At 40.4% G+C, this 21,625-nt stretch overlaps 1 protein-coding gene across 2 annotated transcripts in view; it reads left to right on the top strand.

The window, feature by feature from the left end:
- Positions 1 to 21,625, top strand: part of GPC6 (glypican 6) — a 779,374-nt gene that overhangs the window by 711,459 nt on the left and 46,290 nt on the right. The window contains exons 6-7 of one of the 2 annotated variants that reach the window (XM_074563067.1): positions 5,919 to 6,062; positions 10,613 to 10,642. In XM_074563067.1, the coding sequence (XP_074419168.1) occupies positions 5,919 to 6,062; positions 10,613 to 10,642 (174 nt within the window). The remainder of the gene's footprint in view (positions 1 to 5,918; positions 6,063 to 10,612; positions 10,643 to 21,625) is intronic. The other variant, XM_074563077.1, reaches the window with a different exon arrangement.

The raw sequence follows: 21,625 nt of genomic DNA, 5'->3' as shown, positions 1-21,625 counted from the left end.
AATCACACTATTTTCTCTTTCTTCCAAAGACTTTGTATCTTGCATTTGACTGTACCCACCGAAAATGTGGTGACTAGGAATCACAGCTATTTTTCCACAAGTCAGTCAGTGCATTTTTACAATGAGAAAATGATGATGCACTAATAATGGTATGCCTGCAACACCCACATACACATAGATTATTCTTCACCACTGACATACAGCTTTTTCTACCTAAAAATCTGGCTCACGTCTGGGAGGAGGCTCTCTGCTGTATTCAGAATAATTTTGGCACATTTTGTATAATGTTGTTTCGCTTTTAAAAGGAATGGAACGAATGAAAATGAACAGTTTCTTTCTTAAGGACCTCTCACTAATCTCATCCTCCTTGCAGGAGAAGACTCAAGAGTTCATCTAATCCAAAGTCCATCCCTCTCCTGTTTCAAAAATTTATATAAAATTGCCCTATTCCAAAAGTCTTTTGTATTAAATTGCACTATCAATTTGTCTTTGTATCACAAAATGATGTTTGGTATTATACCAGCTGCAATTATATATTGACATTTATTTGAGAAAAATAGAAGTATGTTTGATATAACACATTGACTCTACATTACTGCGCATATGGAGGCAAAATTAAGTGAGCAACGATGTACGGTTTCCAACATAATAAGTGTATAAAAATAAGTAAGAACGCACGCTTTTATGTGAATTATGAAGTTTTCTGTTTTAGACATCACCAGAAAAATACATCGTGAACTTCTTAAGTCTCTACTTTTATGGTTTGTCCCTCCATTCTTCACTTGATGTAGCACTGAAGGTTTTGTCCAATATCTTTTTCCTATAAATATGCACCTCCTATTCAGCACTATTCTTCTGAGAAATAGTCTTTATGGTTACAGTTATACTAATAAATAAAAGGGGGACAAGGACCAGTGCCTGATCTTGAGGCCAAAGAGTCACAGCCTGATTCATTTCTATACTGCTGAAAGCTACTTCCTCTGGAGCCGTTTCATTCTGCAAAGAGAAAGTTGGAGCAGTCCAAGAAAAAGCCAATGAGTTAACAATTAATCAGTGCAGACAGTCAGGGCTTATTGCTTGAGTTCACATCTTGTCTTTCAGTTCCTTAGGACACACAAACCCTCTGTCTTCCGCTCTTGAAGGGTGCACATCAATATCGAGACAGAGAATTATAGAGGTGCCACATGTACCTCTTCTATCTTTGTACTTCCAGCCAAGGACGTACAGACGCAGCCATATCCAGCCCCTGTCACTGCATAAAATGGAGCGTCTCTGTTCCCAGGCCATTAACTTTTCTTGTATGTGTACTGATTGTGGTTGATTCTTTTAGCACAGTTCACATTAACCAGGTACTACTACTAGGTTTAGATCCTCCAGTTCAACCTGAGGCTGGAATCTTTCCCTGTTTTCTTGATATTTCACTGCAGTCTATATTCATTACTGGCTGTCTAGAAAGTCTGACCACAAATCTCGAAGCTTCATATGCTTGCTCACCTTGTGTGGCTGTCATGTCCCTGAACAACAGCCACACGGGGTCCTTATTTTGCCTCGGGGAAAGTCACATTCCTGACAGATGCAATATCTGGAGACGCTTTTCAAAAAGGAGCAATGGTCTAGAAAGTCAGACCCCAACGCCTTTCTGCTAGAGGAATCTACGTGCTCTGAATCAGACCTGAGTTTCCCTTCTCCAAAAAAATGTAAGGACCGAAGATCATCAAGACCAGCTTCCATAGCTTCATCATCTAACACCTGCAGCCATTCTGACAGAGTACCTTCTGCAAACCAAACCACACAAAGTGCAAAACCAATCAGTCTGGACTGCCTGAGATGCCTCCCAAAACATCAGCGCTTTTTAAGTGTAGGCTTTGCAAGCTGGGTCTACCCAGACTTCAGCGGTGTTATCTGAAGTAGAAGTGTTCCCTCTGGTAGAAGTCGGGTTGCAAAAGATTTACCTTGGGTTTCTCCTGATAATGTCTGAGACATGTTATCTTCATTATTGAAATCTCTTTGTTATTCACCAGGGATGACTCTTTGGTGTTTGAACATTATACTGCCAAACTCAGTGCTCAGCAACAGCTTGATTATTTCTCAGGTAAAAGTTTCGTATTCTGTATATTGTTTCCCATGGCTCAGTTCATATCCAAGACTTAGTCATAACACACATTTACCTTATTCTTATTCTCATCCTCCCTGAGGTAATTCAGGGAGTCGTATTCAGAGAGTCGTAACATATAAATGCTTATTTCAATCCTGGCCAAAACAAATATATTTTGGATCTTTCACAATCTTCCCACAAGGGTGTCAGTACCATTACCTTTGATTCCTACTTCAAGTCAAAGAGTAAATCCTACATCTGTTCCATTTTAGCAATATGAATGTTTACTAGTTGACATCTGCAGAGATTGCTCGTTCACAAGAAGTGGAGAAAAACTCAAAAAACAGCAGAAAAGATGTTATAACATCCATTTTTCTTCAAAATTGAAACAATTCCTAATCTGGTTGCATCAGCGTACTTTTGTCTTCATTGCTACTCAAAATACGATGTACTGGACTATTTTCTGCATTTTAAACAGTCTGTTTCTGTACAGATATGTTCAGCTGCTGTAAGTGTCATTTGACTGCCATGCCAAGATTTTTCCACTTTCATAAAGGCTATCCCATAACTGAGTCTCCCATTAGTAAGTCTTAAATCTACTTTTGTCTGAGCTGATGGATGTGCCATTTTAACCTATAGATATATGTTCCTTTTCAGCAATTACTTCAGCTAAAAAGATGAATGAGCTCCATGACATAGCAGACTACCTATGTATTATTTATAAGGAGGAAATCTTCATAAAACTACATCCAAGGTTCTTCTTAAAATAGCCCCCGAGTTTCACATTAACAAAACCTCTTCATTTATCCGTGTTCTTTCCAGAGCCCTGTGCAGGAAAAATATAATGGCACTTCAGGAAAAAATCAATGCTATTCTATCTGAAGATGAGAGAGTCAGTGGAGCAGAGTCATATAGAGACACTCAATAGGAAACACTGAGCACTAGCACATGTCTAAATAACAGTATGACTCAAGGCTTCAGAGAGAACAAATTCTATCTGCTGGGATTCAAAACCTTGAGTTCTCCTGGGAAAAGGACTCTTTCTTTACAGTATCTACTTCCTAGTCCTGAAGTAGATACCTCCATTTAGTCAGCTCCAGAGGTGTAATTCTTTACTGGCTCCGTTGACTTATCTCATGGATTCGTTCATATCCCTGACCTTAGAGGTCTGGTGCTCTTTGTGACACCCTAGGATATCCCATTTGAGCTTTAGCTGCAGTTCAGTGGGGAATGGTCTTGAGTTAATACAGTCTTACAGATGTTTCGGGTATCTCAGGACATCACAAACTATTATAAATACTGATGTGAGAGCAACTGAAGGGAGCTTTTGATCTCCACTGTCTAAAATGGGAGCTTAGATGTTTAGCTTAAATATAGACACCTACGCGTCCACGCCTAAATTTAGGTTTCTTAATTTCAAATGGAATCCTTTCTCTAAATTCAGATGAGACAGGCTATACCAATCATATATAAAGTGCAATTTTTTTAAAAGAGTGGATTTAGGCTGCCAATTCACAGCATGCATAATGAAACATGTGAATATGTTTCCAGAAATTGCTCAGTATCTCTGAGCAGCATTGTGAAGAAAGTATTTCTGAAAGCCGCTTCTTAGGAAGCATTTGTTAATTTCAGGTACCAGCTTTACACTTTCTCTTCTGTCAGTTAATAGCTGGACACGAGTTAGAAAATGTCGCTTTTGCACTCAAAATTTAGTTACTGAATATTGTATCCTTACTGCATTTTTGCTAGGTCATTTACAAAGTAAATTATTTCTTCTTCTGTGATGTAAAAATCGCTATCTAATTTCCTTCTCTATTATTGTCTGGCTGTATGTAAATTTGTTCATACAAAACTGCTTGCTACAACTATTTGTATGAAGCTAAATGCCACAAAGTCTACGTTGGGTTTTTTTCAGTATGTCATAAGAAAAATTAAAGATAGATTACGTAGACTCACAGTTACTCCACATGGTCATACAAGCAGCCTAACAGTCACACACTTTGAAATTTAAGAAGATTCAGTGCCCTCACTTTCCCTTGAAAGCCAAGTTGCTTGTTTTGGATAATTGTCACTTGTTTTTGTAAGAAAATACCTGATTACTTAATTGGCTTAATGGGACTTCATAGATATCTAAATAAAGGGTTACGTTTTCTGCACATAGTTTATCTTCAGTCAGAAGAAATATGAGTAAAATTTTGTAAGTATAACTGATGCCCCTGACAGATATATATTTGGCCCTTTAAATTGTACAGTATCATACACAATCGTGTATAAATCCTGAACATTAATCTCTAATTGAATTCTTTCCTGCTGAAAAATTTAGAATTTTACAAGCTAAGATAATCTTTCCTGCTTGATTAAATTAATTTATTGTCCAATAGTCCTCATGACTAGGGAGGCTAGAAACTATTTCAAAAATCTTACAGATATTCTCAAACCAGACCAAGCAGTATTCTACTCTTAAATTAAAAATCCCAATGGCCATACAACAGCTGACTTGCTGGACTTGGAGCCAAAGCAGACGTGATGATTGGACATAAATTTAGTATGAATCCATTTCTTTTAGCAAATTCTGAATCATTTGGGACCTCTAAATATAACATCAGGAAACCTAGCTAGGAGCCAATTGTAATGTATCCTGAAAGCAACAAAAGTCCCAACATCCATGGCTACTTCAGAGAGAACCACTCAAGGCAGAAAATCTAAAAGTCTAAAAGTGAAATGAGTCTTTTTGATCACTGGCTCACAACATAGCTATTATTTTATCTGCCACACAAAAAGGAATAATCCGGTCCTACAAACAAAACACAGCAACTGCATGAGAGTTTTCACCCCCACAAAGCTCATTCAGACAGACAGTTTGTTTCTGGCATTAGGGTTTTGTAAAATATACCTTAAATAAATTCTGACTTTTTTATTTTTCTTCTGAATGGAGGCAAAATGTTGAAAGAGCCAAAATGCGATGAGCACAAGAAAAGAAAGATGATTCCAGAACAGAAAAAGTTGGTATGGAGGCAAACACTAGGATCCTACTTCATCAGAGCACTTGGAAAATTTAACTCTCTGAATATTCTACCTTCTTTCAGCCAAGCAACTTCTGTGAGAGTTCCTCTGGGATATATACTTCATATCGAGTAGTCAAAAGTGTCCTCCGTGTCCTTTAGTACCTACAAGATAAATGCTACTGAAACTTTTTTCCAAATGGAAGCATATGAAAAATTTCATAACCCTGAACATTATATTTTATACCTAGAAAACAAACACAGTCGCAGAAAATAATTCCCACTATTGCCCACTTTATATGCCTCACCCCTCTTCTAGGGAGAGATTGGCAGGGAATAAGAAAGTAATCCAGTTATAAGACTAGTTCATCATTGACCTTTTCTCTGAGACTACAAACAAAATTACAAGGTAGGAAGAACTGTGGGTAGGGATTATGAATGAGCTGTGATTCTGGGTAAATACCACATTTTAACAAAAACTAAAACAATTATCAACTGAGTCCTGCCACAAAGGACCTCTTTTTGCTCATTTCTCTTCCTGGAAAGACAGCAATTAAAATGCTTTCAGATATTAACTTCTTACAATAATCACCTTCCTAAATTAAGGGGGTTTTAAGGTCTCTATATGTTTTTATACCTTCACTGAGTAATAATGCTTAATTATTAATCTGAGTTTTAATGCAGGGCGAGTGTTCAATTCACTATTATCAAAATGTCAATCAAAGCTGGTTCCAAATGTATGAAAGAGAGAATAAAGAGGCTATAAAATGCCAGCTTCCCTTTTTTAATGATTTTCATATAATCTACAATGTCTTTTTCAGGTTTTCCAAGGATGTGGCCAACCTAAACCAGCACCTGCCCTGAGATCTTCCCGTTCTGTCCCTGAAAACTTCAATACCCGGTTTAGACCATATAACCCAGAGGAACGACCTACAACTGCTGCTGGCACAAGTTTGGATAGGCTGGTAAGGCGAAATATATTCCAATTTCGAATTAGTAGAAATGGCTCGATAATATAGCAGAGGACTGGTAATCTTCTCACAACTTTTTTTAATAATTTCATAATGACTCTACATTTTCTATGCCAGCTGTTCTAGCATTCCGTAAATCTTTTTTTCTCCATTGCAAATGGTACAGAATTGCATTGCAGGAGAACAATATGACTCATTTTTTATGTATTAGAAATGTTAGAAGAGAATAAACTTTCCTGCAGATGAGCCACAACAGGTACTTTGCAATATAAATTCTCTTTGAAAAGTGATTTACAGCACTATTTTATGGCATTTCTATTTGTTTAAAACTGGTATTATGTATTAAGGCAATTTTTAGCAGCTAGTTCTTGAACATATACACTTGCAAAGGCACATTAATTTGTTCTACTTCTTTACTGAATTATAAAATTACCACTGTTTTATTTCCATCCGTCTCAAAAATTTACTTTTATCAGCTAAAACTTCAATGATCTAAAACTTCAATGATCATTAATCTTGCTTTATTTATTCAATCATTTTGAAAACAAGATTTTAGCATAAGATTATTTCCTTTACTACCAGTCATTGGATTCACATTTCAGACTTCGATGTTCCTGCTATTTATACATCTATAGATTTACAGGGGGCTAATTATTATAGCTGCTAATACTGTCTCAGCAATCATCTCGAGGTAAAGCCAATGAGCAAAATTAAAGAGTTGTAAAGCACCTGAATTAAACCAGACAGTATCTCATACCCTCCGCTTGCTGAGCTTATTGCTGAACACTTGCCCAGCACTGGTCCGTCTTGCCGAAGAGAGTCGTGCCCAGGGCCGGAGCAAGAGTAAGGGGAGAGGAGCGCCCAGCTGGAAACAGCCCCCGTTATTTGGGAGTATGACTTTTTGGTGAGCTGCGCTCCCGCTGGGCACCAGGCAGGGGCTGGCTGCACCAGGGCACCAAAATATCTTGCTACGGTTCTGAGTGTGAGCCTAAAATGTCTAGAGGTTTCTGCGATATGCAGCTTAAATCGCTGAGCAGGAACCCAAATATACTAATTCCGACAAGGACCTGGGTATCTCCCTGACACCACCGTTCAGCAAATTCCTTTGTCGATCACTGTAGTCTTCCACAGTGCCAAGTCTTTCCAGTTGCTTCTATCTATTCTGTATTCTATCTATGTACTGTATTCTGTCAATCTGCATTGCAATTCAACTGAAAAAAAATACCATGACATTTCTAGTCAGGACATAGAGTTACCCTGCAGCAAAAAGCAATGTTTATCAGTTCTCTGCTCTCCTGGTTATCCTAAAAGGAGAAGCAGAAAATAAGGTGTTTACCTCTATTGTAGACTTCGGTCTTTCTACCATAGCAGATCCATAACCCTGTGTAGGATCTCAGGGTAAAAATCTAGCTGGTAATGCTCAATCCATATCTGACAGGTTCTTAATTTTACCCTTTCACTTTAGATTGAAAGAACCAGCCCTTGTGTATTGCTCAGTGCAGAGGCTTGGATCTCGATCTAGAATTGGTCAAGATAAAGTGAAAGGTCACCAAAGCCTGTAGGTTTCCATCATGCTCCGGACAAAGCTGAAGGCTGCAAACAGAGGAAGTGGGAGGGAGCACATAAAAAGGAATGCTGGTAGCACAGTTCAGCTTCGATTACTCTTATGTTGTAAGGATAGTTCAAGAATTTGTGCAATGAAAAAGACAGATTTAAGAAACATTCTGTATTCACATAAGGAGAATACTTTTAAACACATTAATATCTTTTCTAAACTTCAAGCTTCCAAAATACTAAGCAGCACCCCGAATACAGCAGAGACGTGTCATATGCTGCTGGCCTTTAAAGACTGTAGCTAATGAAAATTGACAATGCAGATAATCTTTTATAACTGATAATAACTTAGAGACTTTCAAAAGGGAACTTGTCTCCGTATGATTTAACTAGGTTTGTTCACACATTATTTCAGAAAAAAACCAAAGAGCTTAGCATTGCTTCTCTTACTTTAAAAAGTGTTCAAGCCAAATACCTATTTGTTTTTCTTTCTGGTGATATCAAAAATGATTCATGGCCTGTTGAAAACGAGTGTTGGTATCAAATCCATCTCCAAATGGCAGTGGTGCACATGTTATCTCCTTTTGGGTTGAGACCAACAATCCCTCGAGTTAGAGATGGCCACTGACCTCAGCTGGAGCAAAGAAAGGCTGTTTACTTGGATTAGGGCAGAAGGCCTTGTTTCAGAGTTGTAATCCCTTAGCAGCACTTGGGAAAGGTCACTGCCTGCATCTCACACCAACGTGGGTAATTTTATCCAGAAGGATATAAGTGCTGCACTCCTGCCTCGCGGGGACACCATTCAGCCTGCCTACATTAGATCCTTAGCGTTTAATGTGCTGAATCATTCTCTGAATCACGTATCTCTCTTCATTAACCACCGACAGAGCCTGGAGGACAAGCTTCAGTCAGATCCTCCTAACCTTTGCAACGCTAACAGGACACAAGGAGAATCCCACTCACAGCAGTTTTCCAGTCTGCACGCAGATCGCCTTCTATTGCTTGCTTGATACAACTGTACAGCAATATTAGTATTTTGATAGTAGCACCAAACAGTTAAAGCCCCTTTTGATTATTATGGATACAAGAAACAAATCTTTCCTTGTGAGTCAGCTGACTGTTCAGTCTTACATTAGCGCTTTTAGAAGTCTGTTCTGGAGTTTGTATTCATAAAACACTGTCAGACCACTTAACTTTAAACTGTCATTGCAAAGTCCAAACATGCAGCTATGTAAGCCTCAAAAGAAATGACAAACAGTTTTGCTTTTATCTGTCTTTGACAGCATGTCCTCAGAAGAGAACAAGTTTAGAAAATATTTCTTCTGCATCTCAATCTTATACGAACATGTAGCATATCTGAACCATTTTTTTAACTCCTGCTCATATCCCTCATAACCTGCTCATATTTATAAGCTTAATTCAGGTGAGCATATTTTACCAGGTAAATCGCACAAAGCAGCCCTCATAAGAAGCCTACATTGAAATCACCGGGCACTGAACCCTTCTGAGAAAGTGCTCCTTCATCCTCGCCTGAACTTGTGTGATTAATCCGGCTATTCCATTCCAAGGAGAGCAGTTTCCCTGTGTTATTGCCATAGCTGCAACCAGTAAGGCTTAATAAACAAGAAATAGATCAAAATAACTTGCAAGAAATGTGAAGAATAAAAATAAATAAATAAATATCCCACAAAAGCGGTGGTACAGAAGGTTTAAAAGGCATCAGATGTATTTAGGAAGTTACATCGAACTTGCGAGAGCCGTCTAAGCAGAGATGTAAAGCACCATCTGAGACGCCCCAGAGTATCTGAAACGTGGGACTGGCAGATATGGCACAGGACTAGAGGAGACCAATATAACTCTGGAGCAGCAGTGGGGAGCCAGGTAGAATACACTGCAGCATCTCAAGCAATTCAAGATACCTACGCTCAGGCAATTCAATCACATCTTCACAGCACAGGGCCTAAAAGTCAGGCTCTTTCTGAAGTCAATGGAGAGAGACACATCTTTGGAGAATGATTCACCCACAGACACCTCTCACAGACTGGGAAATGAAAAGCTCAACCGAGATATCCACATATAGTTATGCAACACTGAGAGGCCTCGGAGTATCTTAGACATCTAGTTGAGTTGGCAGATAGGACAACCCTTTGGGATGCCCATGCCTTCCTGGACTGGCAGTTGAGGGCCAGGTAGGACACCCTAGAGGATGCCTGCTATGCGGCATCAAAGAGGGAGAACAGAACTGAGCCCCAGCTTTTCTCTGCAGGTCCCTCTGTGTGGAATTCAGCTACATAAACATAGTCACCTAATGCTATTTGAGATGCCTAAGATGTCCAAATGTGAAAACAAAGTTGCAGGAGACCTGGCTGGAAGTAAGATGGAATACCTCAGAGCTACTAAATTCATTTTCTATGCCCATATTTACGTAGCTGGATTCCATTCTATTTCTCTGCTGACTGTAACAGAAGCAAAAATGAGGACTTTCCTGATTCAATACAGAGATCCATAGTATAGATACTGATAACCAGCTATCTAAATCTGAAGTCTAGATGATTGTAGTTTTTACTGTTAACAGAGAGAAATACAGGTCTTTGTTCAGTTGTCTAAACATAGGTTTAGGCAACTGAACTGAGGTCAAATATTTGTAAAGCATGATTCATCTCAACCGAAAGTATACATTTAAACAGCTCAGAGAAATTATTCCCTGTCCCTCTACTACAAAGTGCTAAAAAATAACAACCTTAGGCTAGGCATCGAGCAATTGCATCTGGAGTTCACTAAGATAAATATTGTCAGAAGCTAAATAATTTTAACCACTGAGGTCAGATGCTTCTGTAGAGCATGATCTAAGATTTCTCATTTAAAATCAACTGCTTATAAAGACTCGTTATCTTCTCTGTGGTTGCCTGTTTGGTATAACCTGTGGTTTATTTTGTTTTGTTTTGTTTTGTTTTTCTGTTCCCTGAATCTGTTTCCCTCTTGCTTCCCAGAGGACTATCTGGAGGACAATGCAACATGGTGTAAGCTCTGGTATTCTTATTCTTCACCTTCATTCCCATTTGTCTTTGTACAATGCTGGGCAAAACACTTCTTTAAGTTTCATCTTCACCATCTTTACTTTGTGTGTGTCTCGTAGGTTAAAATGCTGCCAGTTCTTTCTGTAGTTTTGCATTCTGGATGATTCAATTCTGCCCCAGTGCCCAGAGCTACCGGTTGTTCCCAGTATTTTTCTCCCATTTCAGGGATGATGTCTGACCCCCAGAAAGGAGTGTATGTATTCCCGCAGTGAGCTAAAAGTTTGTGTAAGTGTCCCCATGGTCTCAGACCTCACATATGCATGTGCAGCTATGCGAACACCATGGTGGCATCCAGCTCTGGGGCCTGTGCCTTGAGATAGCACTGGAGAAAGAGAAACAAGCTCCCAGGCCTTCCTGGGCTCTCTCCCTAGGATAGCCCATCTTACTGTCCAGTCTTGGGCAAACCACTGAGCTTCTCTGTGGGAACCTGATAAAGGAGATTCCCTTATGCTTTCCAGCTTGTGAATGTTAGAGGTCCCTGGGTTTCAGACAGAAGGTCTCCTCGGCAGGGTTCAGGGACAGCCCAAGGGGAAGGCAGGAACCATGCAGATGTGTATCGTCTCGCTTGTGAAGTACCTCAAAGCATTTAGCTTGGAGCGTTATATCCTGCTTCTTAGCAGGACTAATTAGTCTACAGAGAGCACCGTGCTGATATAGCCGTACTACCTCCTGCGTTCGAGCTGCCTCGAGTACCTCTGTATCCACCGCATGCAGCACAGTGCTGCCTTAATTCAGCTGGAATTTCTCCCGAGAACATGCTGCAGCCTGACCTGGCTGGACGTGGATAAAATAATTCCACATTTTATTTCAGGAGGACATGGAAGCTTTCTTGATTTTCCACAAGGGAGCCGATGCACTATTAACCATATAATACATAATGCGCAGGCATACTATGGAGACAGGCAACTGAGAAATTGGCCGTGGCATTTTGCAAGTGATTTACATTCAAGTACAGTATAGTGGCTGCATAGATAAGTGAACGAGCATGCACCCAGGCTGAAAAAGAAAATCTTTATGCTCTTCACCCTGGGGAGGGGAACCCATTGTGTCACACTTTGTAGGAAAATGTTCATTTAACTTCCCTCCTGCTTTCCTTAAAATAAAAGTAAATAAAGTCTCAATTTCCATGAGAAAAAGACCCTGAATCATTTTTTTAGGACTAAAATGGGATGTATTTTAAGTGTCCATTCAGTCATATTCTTAATTATTTTTTTTATTCCACTGTGTAATGATTTTTGTTACAATAAAAATAATGCAATAGTAACCTAAAAAAAAAATCTGTTGTGAACAATTCCTTCACAGTGTTCCAAAACTACATGAATTAGAAAATACGATTTAAAAAAAAAAAAAAATCTGCTTTGCATTTTAACTATAAAAGACTAAAATTAACAAGACAGTATACTACGAAGACATTGATCTGAATTGCCCAGGGAATGGGCTCCTGAAAGTGGAGTTTATGTTAGAATCCATCTAGTTCGGAGTCTAGAAATATTAAATATATGCAGTGATAGCACAATTTCCCTGAGACAGGATGTTTATTCTCACCAGTTTACTTCTCAAGAGGTCCTAGAATAAAATCCAGTAGGTATAAATCTCAGAGGGTTTAAAATACTGAGACGCATTTTTTGAACACCTTCTGCATACGGAGACCATAGGGAAAGATACAAACAATGACCCTCCTGTGTAGCTCAGGAGGTACTGGTCACACTCTTAAGAGTGAAGAAGACAGGCTCACACAGGTGTTTTAGAAGGCCACTGACTTCCCACAGGCTACTCCCCCAAAACCCTTGGATGTGGTGCTGTCGGACCTGCCATTTCACCCTGCGTGATGTTAATCAGCAGATAACTCCTGTACAACATAAGGTGTACGGCTCCTCCAGTTTCAGGGTTTGTGTGTTTAAACAGAGTCCTGTTTCTTATTAGCTGTCTGGCCACAATGCGCACAATGAATAAATGTATTTTACAACATTTGTCGTGGTCATTTGGTGTCAGATTTAGGATTCGTTTCGTTCTCCAAAAATAGGTGTTTGCTCAGTGTCAGGTCTTGTTTATTCTCAGTTTCTGTCTCACAGCAATATCTAAGTAAGTTTAAGTCTGTGTGAACACTTTTTCCCTCATGGTTAATACCAGTTGCAGGTGGCAAAGGCAGATGAATGATGGTGGCTGTCAGAACTCTCCTGGGAGACCTGCCAGCGTCCTGTTTTTAAAAACAGCAATGTTATTCCATCCCCCAGCTGAGTGGTTCTGCATGCTGCGATGCCTGATGTGTTGCATTCCTAATGCGCGGGAGGCGGTTACGAAGAGCTTTAGTGTAGTGGTTGCCTCTGTGTTCAGGTGGAATGGGTCTGCCTGCTGTTCGGACCCTGCTCAGCACGAGCAAGGAATGACCGTCTTCCAACAGCAGCAGGAAAGACAGCTCTCTACCTTAATTAGTTGTCCAAAAAACGCAGTCTTGATTACCATGCAGTGACTGCCTTGCCTGAATATTGATGCGTTGCCTGTCTCATTGAACACAGTGCCTTCTTGAACATCTTCCAAAAATGTAGTCGTTACTACCGTTTGAACTTCCTTTACCTGGTGGGTGTGAAGACCCACTGAGAGTCATCATCTCACTTCCAGGAATGTCTTAGGGGTATGAACGGTATTATGTATCCCTGTTACAGAGAAGGAGAATATGAAATGTGTTAGCAGAATCCTCTCCTGATTACTGGATTTGTCTGCACACAATAAGATGAAGAAATGGCATAGTCACAGGTCTTCAGCTGCTGTACACTGAGGCATTATGTGGTTCCTGAGCTCAGCTATCAGGGTACAGAAAACCAGGATGTGAAAGCTAAAGATTGCACATCTGTGCCATATCAAACCAGACTAAGATGAAGTGGGATTTATTTGCCCTAGCTTTTCATGTTTCTAGTGTTGATATCAAAGTCTGACCTATCACCTCACTCCTTTATTAATTGATGGAGAGAATTAGGCACATCCAGACCTTGCCTAAGATACTCATTTGGAGATGACAAGAATCTGAATTACCCTCTGAATTACCCATTTCTCCCCACTGAGTATAAAGAGAATCTGGATGATTAGCTCAGACATCCAATTTGTAGGTGTCTAAATGTAACTTGGGAGTTAGGGCTTTGGAGTTAGGCTCTATGAATCAAATGCACACAAAGGAGATTTTGGTCTATAAAATATATTGATAGATGGTTCTAATCATACTTCTAATCACACTCATTGTCGTGGTATCATCGGGTACCTAGAAGGATGGCTAGTCTCCAACAAAAACAATTCATTCCAGAGGCTGCACAAGTTTTACTCAACGGCAATTTCCCCTTGTAAATCTGGATTAAAATCCTCTTCTTTCCATTTGATGTTTTAGCCTCTGCTCAAAAAAGACATGGGTTTTTTCCCCAATATACAGAAAGTTTGTATTATCAGCCTCTGGAAGATGAATCTAAGCAGGAAATACATCAACACTGTTCTTGCAGCTGAAAGATCACATTTCGTTTCACGTGCCTGTGCATGAATCTGTGCAGAAGGAAAAGTGAGTTCTTAATGTTCTTGTTAATGCTAAAGAAGGATAGTGACTATATAAACATCCTCTGCACTTTAGCATTTTGACGTGATATTAAAAGAAAAAATATGGTTTAAAAATTGGTAGCAGGGCCTGTGTCCCCATTTGCAGTGCATAAACCATGCTCATTTAGATGCTTTCAAGTAATGTGACGGTAACAACGGTGACTGACTACCTGCCTGAAAGGTGTGTTACACTGTGATGAATTCTTGTATTGTTAATATGAGGACAACCAACAAGTTCTAAGTTTCCATAAAAAATGGATTTTGTAATATATCACCAGAGCGTTTACCACTAGAGAATTAGAGGGTCCTTTTGTGCAAGTGACTACAGACCACAGAATGTCTTTTCAGCAACAAAATTAGTTGTGCGCAAGTGGAGACGCCAACAGAGAAATTAAAGCTCTGATAATTTCAGAATTAATTGCGAATAGTGATTCTCACTCTACAAAGAAAAATGTCTTATACTTTGCTGGCAATTAGTTCTTTCCAGCCTCTTGCAGCTATTTTTATTTTGCTGGACTGCAGCACGCACATATATTGTGGACTCATAACAGGAGTGTGCAACGCCGGATTCCACTTGTAACAAACAGTAGGTTACAGCAGACTGAAAACTGATTTCCCAAGACAAATATCTCATACATTTTTCTTTGGTTGTAATAGACTGAAATTGACAATTTTATGGACTTTTATGTGTATTACTAGTGGTTAGAGAGGTGGTAAAATACAAGGAGTAAAAAGGTTTACCTTCATACAGATAGTGACCCTTTTGTGAACTTTCTTTAGTCAAAACGAAATATTTTACATTAGGAAAGATTTCCTATATTTTCCTCCTGCTTTTATCTCCCATCCCCCAGTCATATCAGTGTATCAGTCTAGGTTGTTGGGACAGCAATACAGGGTGCTCCTATGATGCAGCTGCCTGTAAACAGCAAAGGTTGAGTGGCCAGTTACAGATATTCATTGATGGGAAAACCAAGACCTCTCATAATTCTGGAGAAGGAAAAGATTATTCTTATCAAATTGTATCCATCATCAACTAAGGAGTCTAAGGTTGTGTGTCTCTTAGGAGACCCAGCAGCAGTTTTTGGATCCTCAGCCTGGGTGTAGGCCCTAGCAGCATCACAGCTTCCCACTAGGGCAAAATGCATAACCCCCCCGCCCCACCCCGTATTACCACTGCAGGTACTTAGTCACTGTGGAAAGTGGAAGAATTCCTGCAAGATACTTCAGCAGATCCCGCTCTGGACACTGGAATATGCTGAGGTACACAGTAATAGAGAACTCCAGCCACAGGATTAGGATTTAGTAGCAAGGAATCCGTCCCCAGTTGGTTAAGAAAATAGGCATTTTCAGCACTTAATTCCCAGTCTGATGTAAACACCTGCCAGGAATTGCATTAATAGTTCCCTGGAAGTGCCGTTGTTTCTCTGTCAACTGTGAAGAACTTTAGGCTTGACAAGATATTTAGCTCACAGAGGGCTAAAGCTGAGTTAGATTAACCCCTGCTCAGCAGTCCATACCTGACCTCCACAAATAGCCCTACTGAAGTGAATGTGACTGAGGCTATTAGAATTTAGGATTTAGGTGCACTCACTGAGGACTGGGTAGATGTTCACAAGTTCATCATGTTCTGATGGCTTTGCAGTCTGTTGGCAGCAATCATAAATGACCATCGTGTACATGTCTTCGTTGGTTTTCTTGGGTTTTGCTTCTTCTGCACTGAATGTATGTCATGTGTATGTCGTTTCTGGTACATAAGAAATGGAATTCACTGTGTCTTATTCAATGTCTATAGTAGGGATGTTATGTGGAGCTGAGTTTGTTAATCTCCCGTGGTAGCAATGGAGAGGTCATCAAGGTGGTCAATATAAGGCAGAATTCACTTGCTAAAACACAAGTGCCCCATGCTAAGTGAGATGCCCTGAACTATTCAGGCATCTTCAAGGAGCTAACAGATGTCATAAGGGCTTTACAGCAGTTCTTTAGTCTTCTAGGTGCTCCAGAGAACTCCAAAATGGCATTAGTTTCATTTATTTCTGTATCGAATGAAGGATCTAGAAGCTACTCATAAGATTCTACATTAGACCACAACAAGACAGCTAGCCACCTGAATAACTCCCTAGAATCCACTGACTCAGAGGTCAATTGGCTGTCCAGAGAGGTATCTAGGGTCTTCACATGAGGGTCTCAGCTATGGTGCAGAACCTACTGGAGAACTGTTCTGGCATGTGGAAGAGAGAGAAGGCCTCCAATGGCTGTGTACAGGCAACTGCATCCCACTCCAAGTCTCCATTGTCTGTGGTGGGGTTTGAAACACGACAACACCCACATTGAGAGCTTTTAAATTCAGGCAAGGCTAACTCACTGCCAGAGCCTGAGGGAAAACCAGCTGGCAGTGCTATTCATTTCTATGGGAGCAAACGACATTGCTGATACACAACCAGCTCTTAACAGTCTGTAGTATAATTGCACTTTATATTTCGCTTTAAAGTGCTGGGAATTTTGGTTTCCTATTATATATTTGTACAGCTTAAATACCATATAGGAACCCAAATGAAAACAGACTGGAATGGAAGTTGTTTTTCTCCTTAAACATTCAAGGCCATAAAAATTTACAGTACATAATAATAACTGTGTTACCTAAGTAACTGCTGCAGTGACTAATGTAAAAAGCTAATTGCTTGAAGTGCATTGCCTTTTTAATATAACGTACCTACAGTGCTCATATATTAGATGCATGATACATACGCAGAAATAACAGGAATTTGAGAAATGCATTTCTTCTGCTGAAAAAAGTAGCAATCACTGATAGAAAAAAACTCCCTGCATGTTAAATGAACCTGAAAGAAGCTTTCTTTTTCCATGATCTCACAATGATTTTTAATGGGCTTAAAAATCAGAGAACATTCATAATCTTAGAAATAGTATGTACATAAAAATCCTTTCATCTGTTATTCATTCATTCAGATGAAATCCAGTTGACCAAATGGAGGTATCTAACCCTAGAGCTAGCCAAATAAAGTAACCTTTACTGTCAGCTGACAGAAATAGACATTTTCAGGCCACAGTTGATGAGAGCTGCTTTAAAAATCTCTATTGAATTAAGATGCACTTGCACCCTTCAGCTCCCGTTTCTCAGCATTGACTGCAGAAAAAGAGTTTGTAGCTCAGACAGGGACACTGGTGTCCTATGAGATGAATTTCATTCTCAGGCTCTGTCTTTTGTAGCTTACGGTCTACAAACCCGGATAGACTGTGAAATTACTATCATACACCTTGACGGTATTTCTACTTCACTTGTTTTGGCAACAAGGGGTCACCCTGTGCTGCATTGAACACGTATTAAAAATATGTTCCTGTCTTGGACACCTTAATGAGATCTCCCTTTCAGGTGTTCTTTTCTTCTGAAGTAGAAGACACAGGGTTCCCAGTCATTCCCAGCCTCTGTACGATTTTCTAACCACCCATTTGCACTATGGGAATGGAGTGATCCAGAAAAATTAATCAGCTGTTTCTGTAAAGCATGATCTTCATAATTTCCAAGTGAACAAGTCTGAAGTGGTAGCCACAGTTTGCCCCACGAGGGAAAGAGGAGAAAGCTGACATAGTCTTCCCCTTGTCACTTGTGCTCAGGCAATGCAGTCCAGATTACACCTCCAAGCACAGAGTAGTAGAGAAGCAATGCTGTCTAGGGTAGGGGTCTCCTGGAGACTGTGAGTACCCTCCTCTTCGTGAGGTATGGAGCACTCTATGAAGTAGTGGTGGGACTGGGAAACCATGGCTGGCTGTATTTGCAACCCAACTCCCCCAGGTTGCAATGCCCCCATTTGGGGGAAAGAAGAGGACAGGTCCTGTCTCAATCCCACCCGGCTGTCACAAAGGTCGTCCACGGACTAGCACAGCTCCCTATTCCCAGCTAGAGTTCACCCAGGTAAAGAACTTTGTTGTTAGATGGAAAATGGTGAACTCTGCCTGCAGGGAGAGGCCCAGCTTCATCACGCTTTTCATCAAGCCACCCCTTGCTTGGTAAAAATCAGTGTGCCAAAACTGAGGCCCTTAAAAATCTCTTTTATCATGAAACCAGCTGGATGTAGACAGATAGGAGAGGGATTGATTGGAGAAAAAATAACTGCCTGTGAAATGTGCAGGAATGTGACCAGCTGCAAATTGACTTGGTAATGTCCTGGGACAAAACCCCTGAAATTCTCAAGCTAGTCGTGGAAGCACTTTTTAAAAATCCTATTTCCCACAGGTTGTAATGCTGATTTATTTCTGTGCTAAAATGCGAAATAACATGGCTGGCAAACACTCTTTCAGAAATCTAGAAAATAGTTAATGATATATAGGGACATATTCTTCAATGTCATTTGTTCCTTAATGTCTCCCCATGGCAAAGGCACCATAATCACTTCAAGGCTGCTCGTATCCATGCTAAAACACTCTCCTGCCTCTCTCAGCCATTCACTCTAACAGAGAGAAAACAGAGATTAAAAGGGCGTCATTGTAAGAAAGATGTGACCAGGATATTTCCATGGCTTATAACTACCTAAGGATTTCACTCGGGCCTCATGGACCAAATGACCACGGCTGCCCTCTCCCTCCAGGATAAGAGCCGTACTCTGTCAGTAGTCGGTGGATGCTAAGGACATGCACAAGTTACTGAACTTTGCACCCCGACAGCTGCCCACACACACTCGTGACACCCACTCCGGAAGCTCTCCAGAAGATGCAAGTCAATTTACTGGGTTTTCAGGAAGGGCTCAGCCACTGCATGTTTACCAGACAGCTGAGTTTAGACCCCCACCTACATATTTTTTCCCCGTTGGAAGCACTGGAGTGTCCGATGCTTAAAAAATCCAAACGTGCTTTGCACTTGTTCAGGAAGCCATGCCCTAAGACAGCCAGGAATGTTTTGCCATTTTTCACTATTACTAGTGATAAATAGCAGGATTAACACACTAAGGTTCTCTTCAGGGTTTATTGCACTTCTGAATGCAATGTTATCTGATTCTGAGACCTTATTCTGCTAGATGTTGGCTTGCTGAAGTGCTTTCTAACAAAGAAAGAAATACTCACCCTATAATCCAGGCTAATGACAAACTACCAGCAAGGAGTCCAAGGCTCAGCCTTCATTTGCACAATTCACCATTTAATTTTAATGGATTAGATTGCATAGTGAGGGGAAACGTGCACTGATAAGAACACACCTGTGAATGCTTCATTCTTGCTGCACTGGTGGAAGTTGCCATAGTAACTTATCAGGATAAGTTAATCGAGCTTTGCCTGTTATCAGAAACCAGACGGAGCAAAGAATCCCAACTATGGATCTTTAGGCAGCTGTTAAAAGTCAGATTGAAGTTCAGCTAGAGGTAAATAGGGAAAGGGTCTGACAGACAGAAATCATAGGTGTAATATGTTGGTATAAAGGAATTACAGAGGTAAATGGGGAGGTGAGGCAGAGCAAGGAGTGTTTTAAATTTTTATTGCTAACATTTAAATGTTCTTCTGGCTTAGAAAGTATGTTTATTTAAATAAGATTCTGATATTCCATATGGTTTGCTCCATTCCTTATGTGACTACCATCTCATATTTGCTTAGTCGAAGCAATTTTTCTTCTCTACTTAGTCTTATAGGGGTCAGCCCAGCATCAGAAAATCGAATTGTCCTAATTCTCTTTCACATGCTATCATTTATAACCTCCAGGAACCTACACTCATTTTCTTTTACGGTACCTGTCTATGGCTGGGTGGTGATTTGCGAAGGAGGAAGGCAACATGATTTTCATGGGCCAGTGTGGGGATCCACGCTAGACTAGTAAAACACTTGTTTCATGGAGTATGACAGCAACCAAGAAAGTGATGCAGGGAAAGGTGCTGGATTTTCCACCGAGGGTGCTCTGGAGCACAGGGAGGAGGGGAACAGTACGGAGAGGTCTGAACAGGTTTCCCTGTGTTGTGAATATGCCGGCAGGGAGGTTCCAGGTGGCCAGGAATTTCTGCTCTGGGAACTGGCTGTACATATATGTGCAGGTTCAGGGAACATCAAAGTTCTTGAGGCCTTTGCTTGGGAACACAAAGCGTCTTCTTGTCTCCTTCTATCCCCAGCAGCCAAAGAGGGCAAGCAGTAAAGTTTCTCATTTTTTTCTGTATGTATAGTTTTTAATTTACCTGTAGGCTTTGGGTGTGAAATGCCATGGCGATATGGCCAGCGCAAGAATGTGCCTGGTGCCCTATGCCTACTGGCCTATACGATAAGGGGCAGCAGCACAGCGCTGCAGCCTGGTACAGATATCTTACAGCTTTGAGCGTGGAGCACGCCATGCCGGCTGCCACCATGGGAGTAAGCTGCAACTCCGCGCTGCAAATTCAGGGGGAGGAGGCCAAAGTCATGAGCCTTGGGTAGCCCACTTATGAACATAAAAGGAAAGCCGAGAGGTGCTTTTCACCACCATAATCACCAGCTTTTAGCCTTTGGGGTGCATCGTGCAAGACAGCTTGAGCTAACTTTGCTTTTCATCAGAAGAGGTACTAATCCTGAAAGGATCCACAGGCATCAAGTGAATTTGAATTTCAACAAGATAATCAGAAAGCCCAAGGTTAGCTCGGCTTGGGAAGGTACTAAGCATCTATCTAGTTTCCATGAAGAGCTCTCATCTGCACATTTTCCTTTTGATATTTTGCCAGGTTTTGCTAAGTAGCAAAATAAAATGAGATAAAATTGCTAAAACCACCTTAAAAGGCAATGTAAACATCGCAGAGATTTGGCTTGCATAGTACTTTTCTTAAAGGGCTGGAAGCCATCTGTGGGATAATGTGAAGGCAAGTTATATCTTCTGAAAATAATTGAACCCAAGAAGCATGTCAACATAAAAGGAGGATGGGTAAGCCAGTTCAGATAAAATAAAAAGTGACTCTACCTTTTCTCCCACACCGGATTGAATTCAAATATTCTATGCGTTGAAAAAAATCATGGGGCTTTTTCTTATTTGTTTTTATGGGTACAGTCCTTTTTAGGATTCCTGACAAAATGAAGGATCTATTAATCTAAGAACTCTACAAACATATCTTTTGCACTGAGAACCTGAGTCAGAAATTAATTCAAATCCTGACCACCCCAGACCTTGGCCATCAAATCATGTTTCCTTTGAAAAGCAGGCAGGCAATATGAATAAGGCAGATAATTCTTGTATGTTTCTTCATTATCTGGTTTTGGTCAGGACTAGAAACAGAAATAAGCAAATAAATGAAGTGCAGTAAGCTTCTGACCTGGTCTGCTATCTCAGGTCGAAGCAGAATTGCAGCTGAATTTTACAGATTTCAAAGGTTCAGAAAAATGAAGTACTCCAGTTTTGGG

The sequence above is a fragment of the Larus michahellis genome, chromosome 1, assembly GCF_964199755.1.
Source record: "Larus michahellis chromosome 1, bLarMic1.1, whole genome shotgun sequence".
Lineage (NCBI taxonomy): Eukaryota > Metazoa > Chordata > Aves > Charadriiformes > Laridae > Larus > Larus michahellis.
The sequence above is the reverse complement of the archived record's forward strand: the minus strand, read 5'-3'. Positions and strand labels throughout refer to the sequence as shown.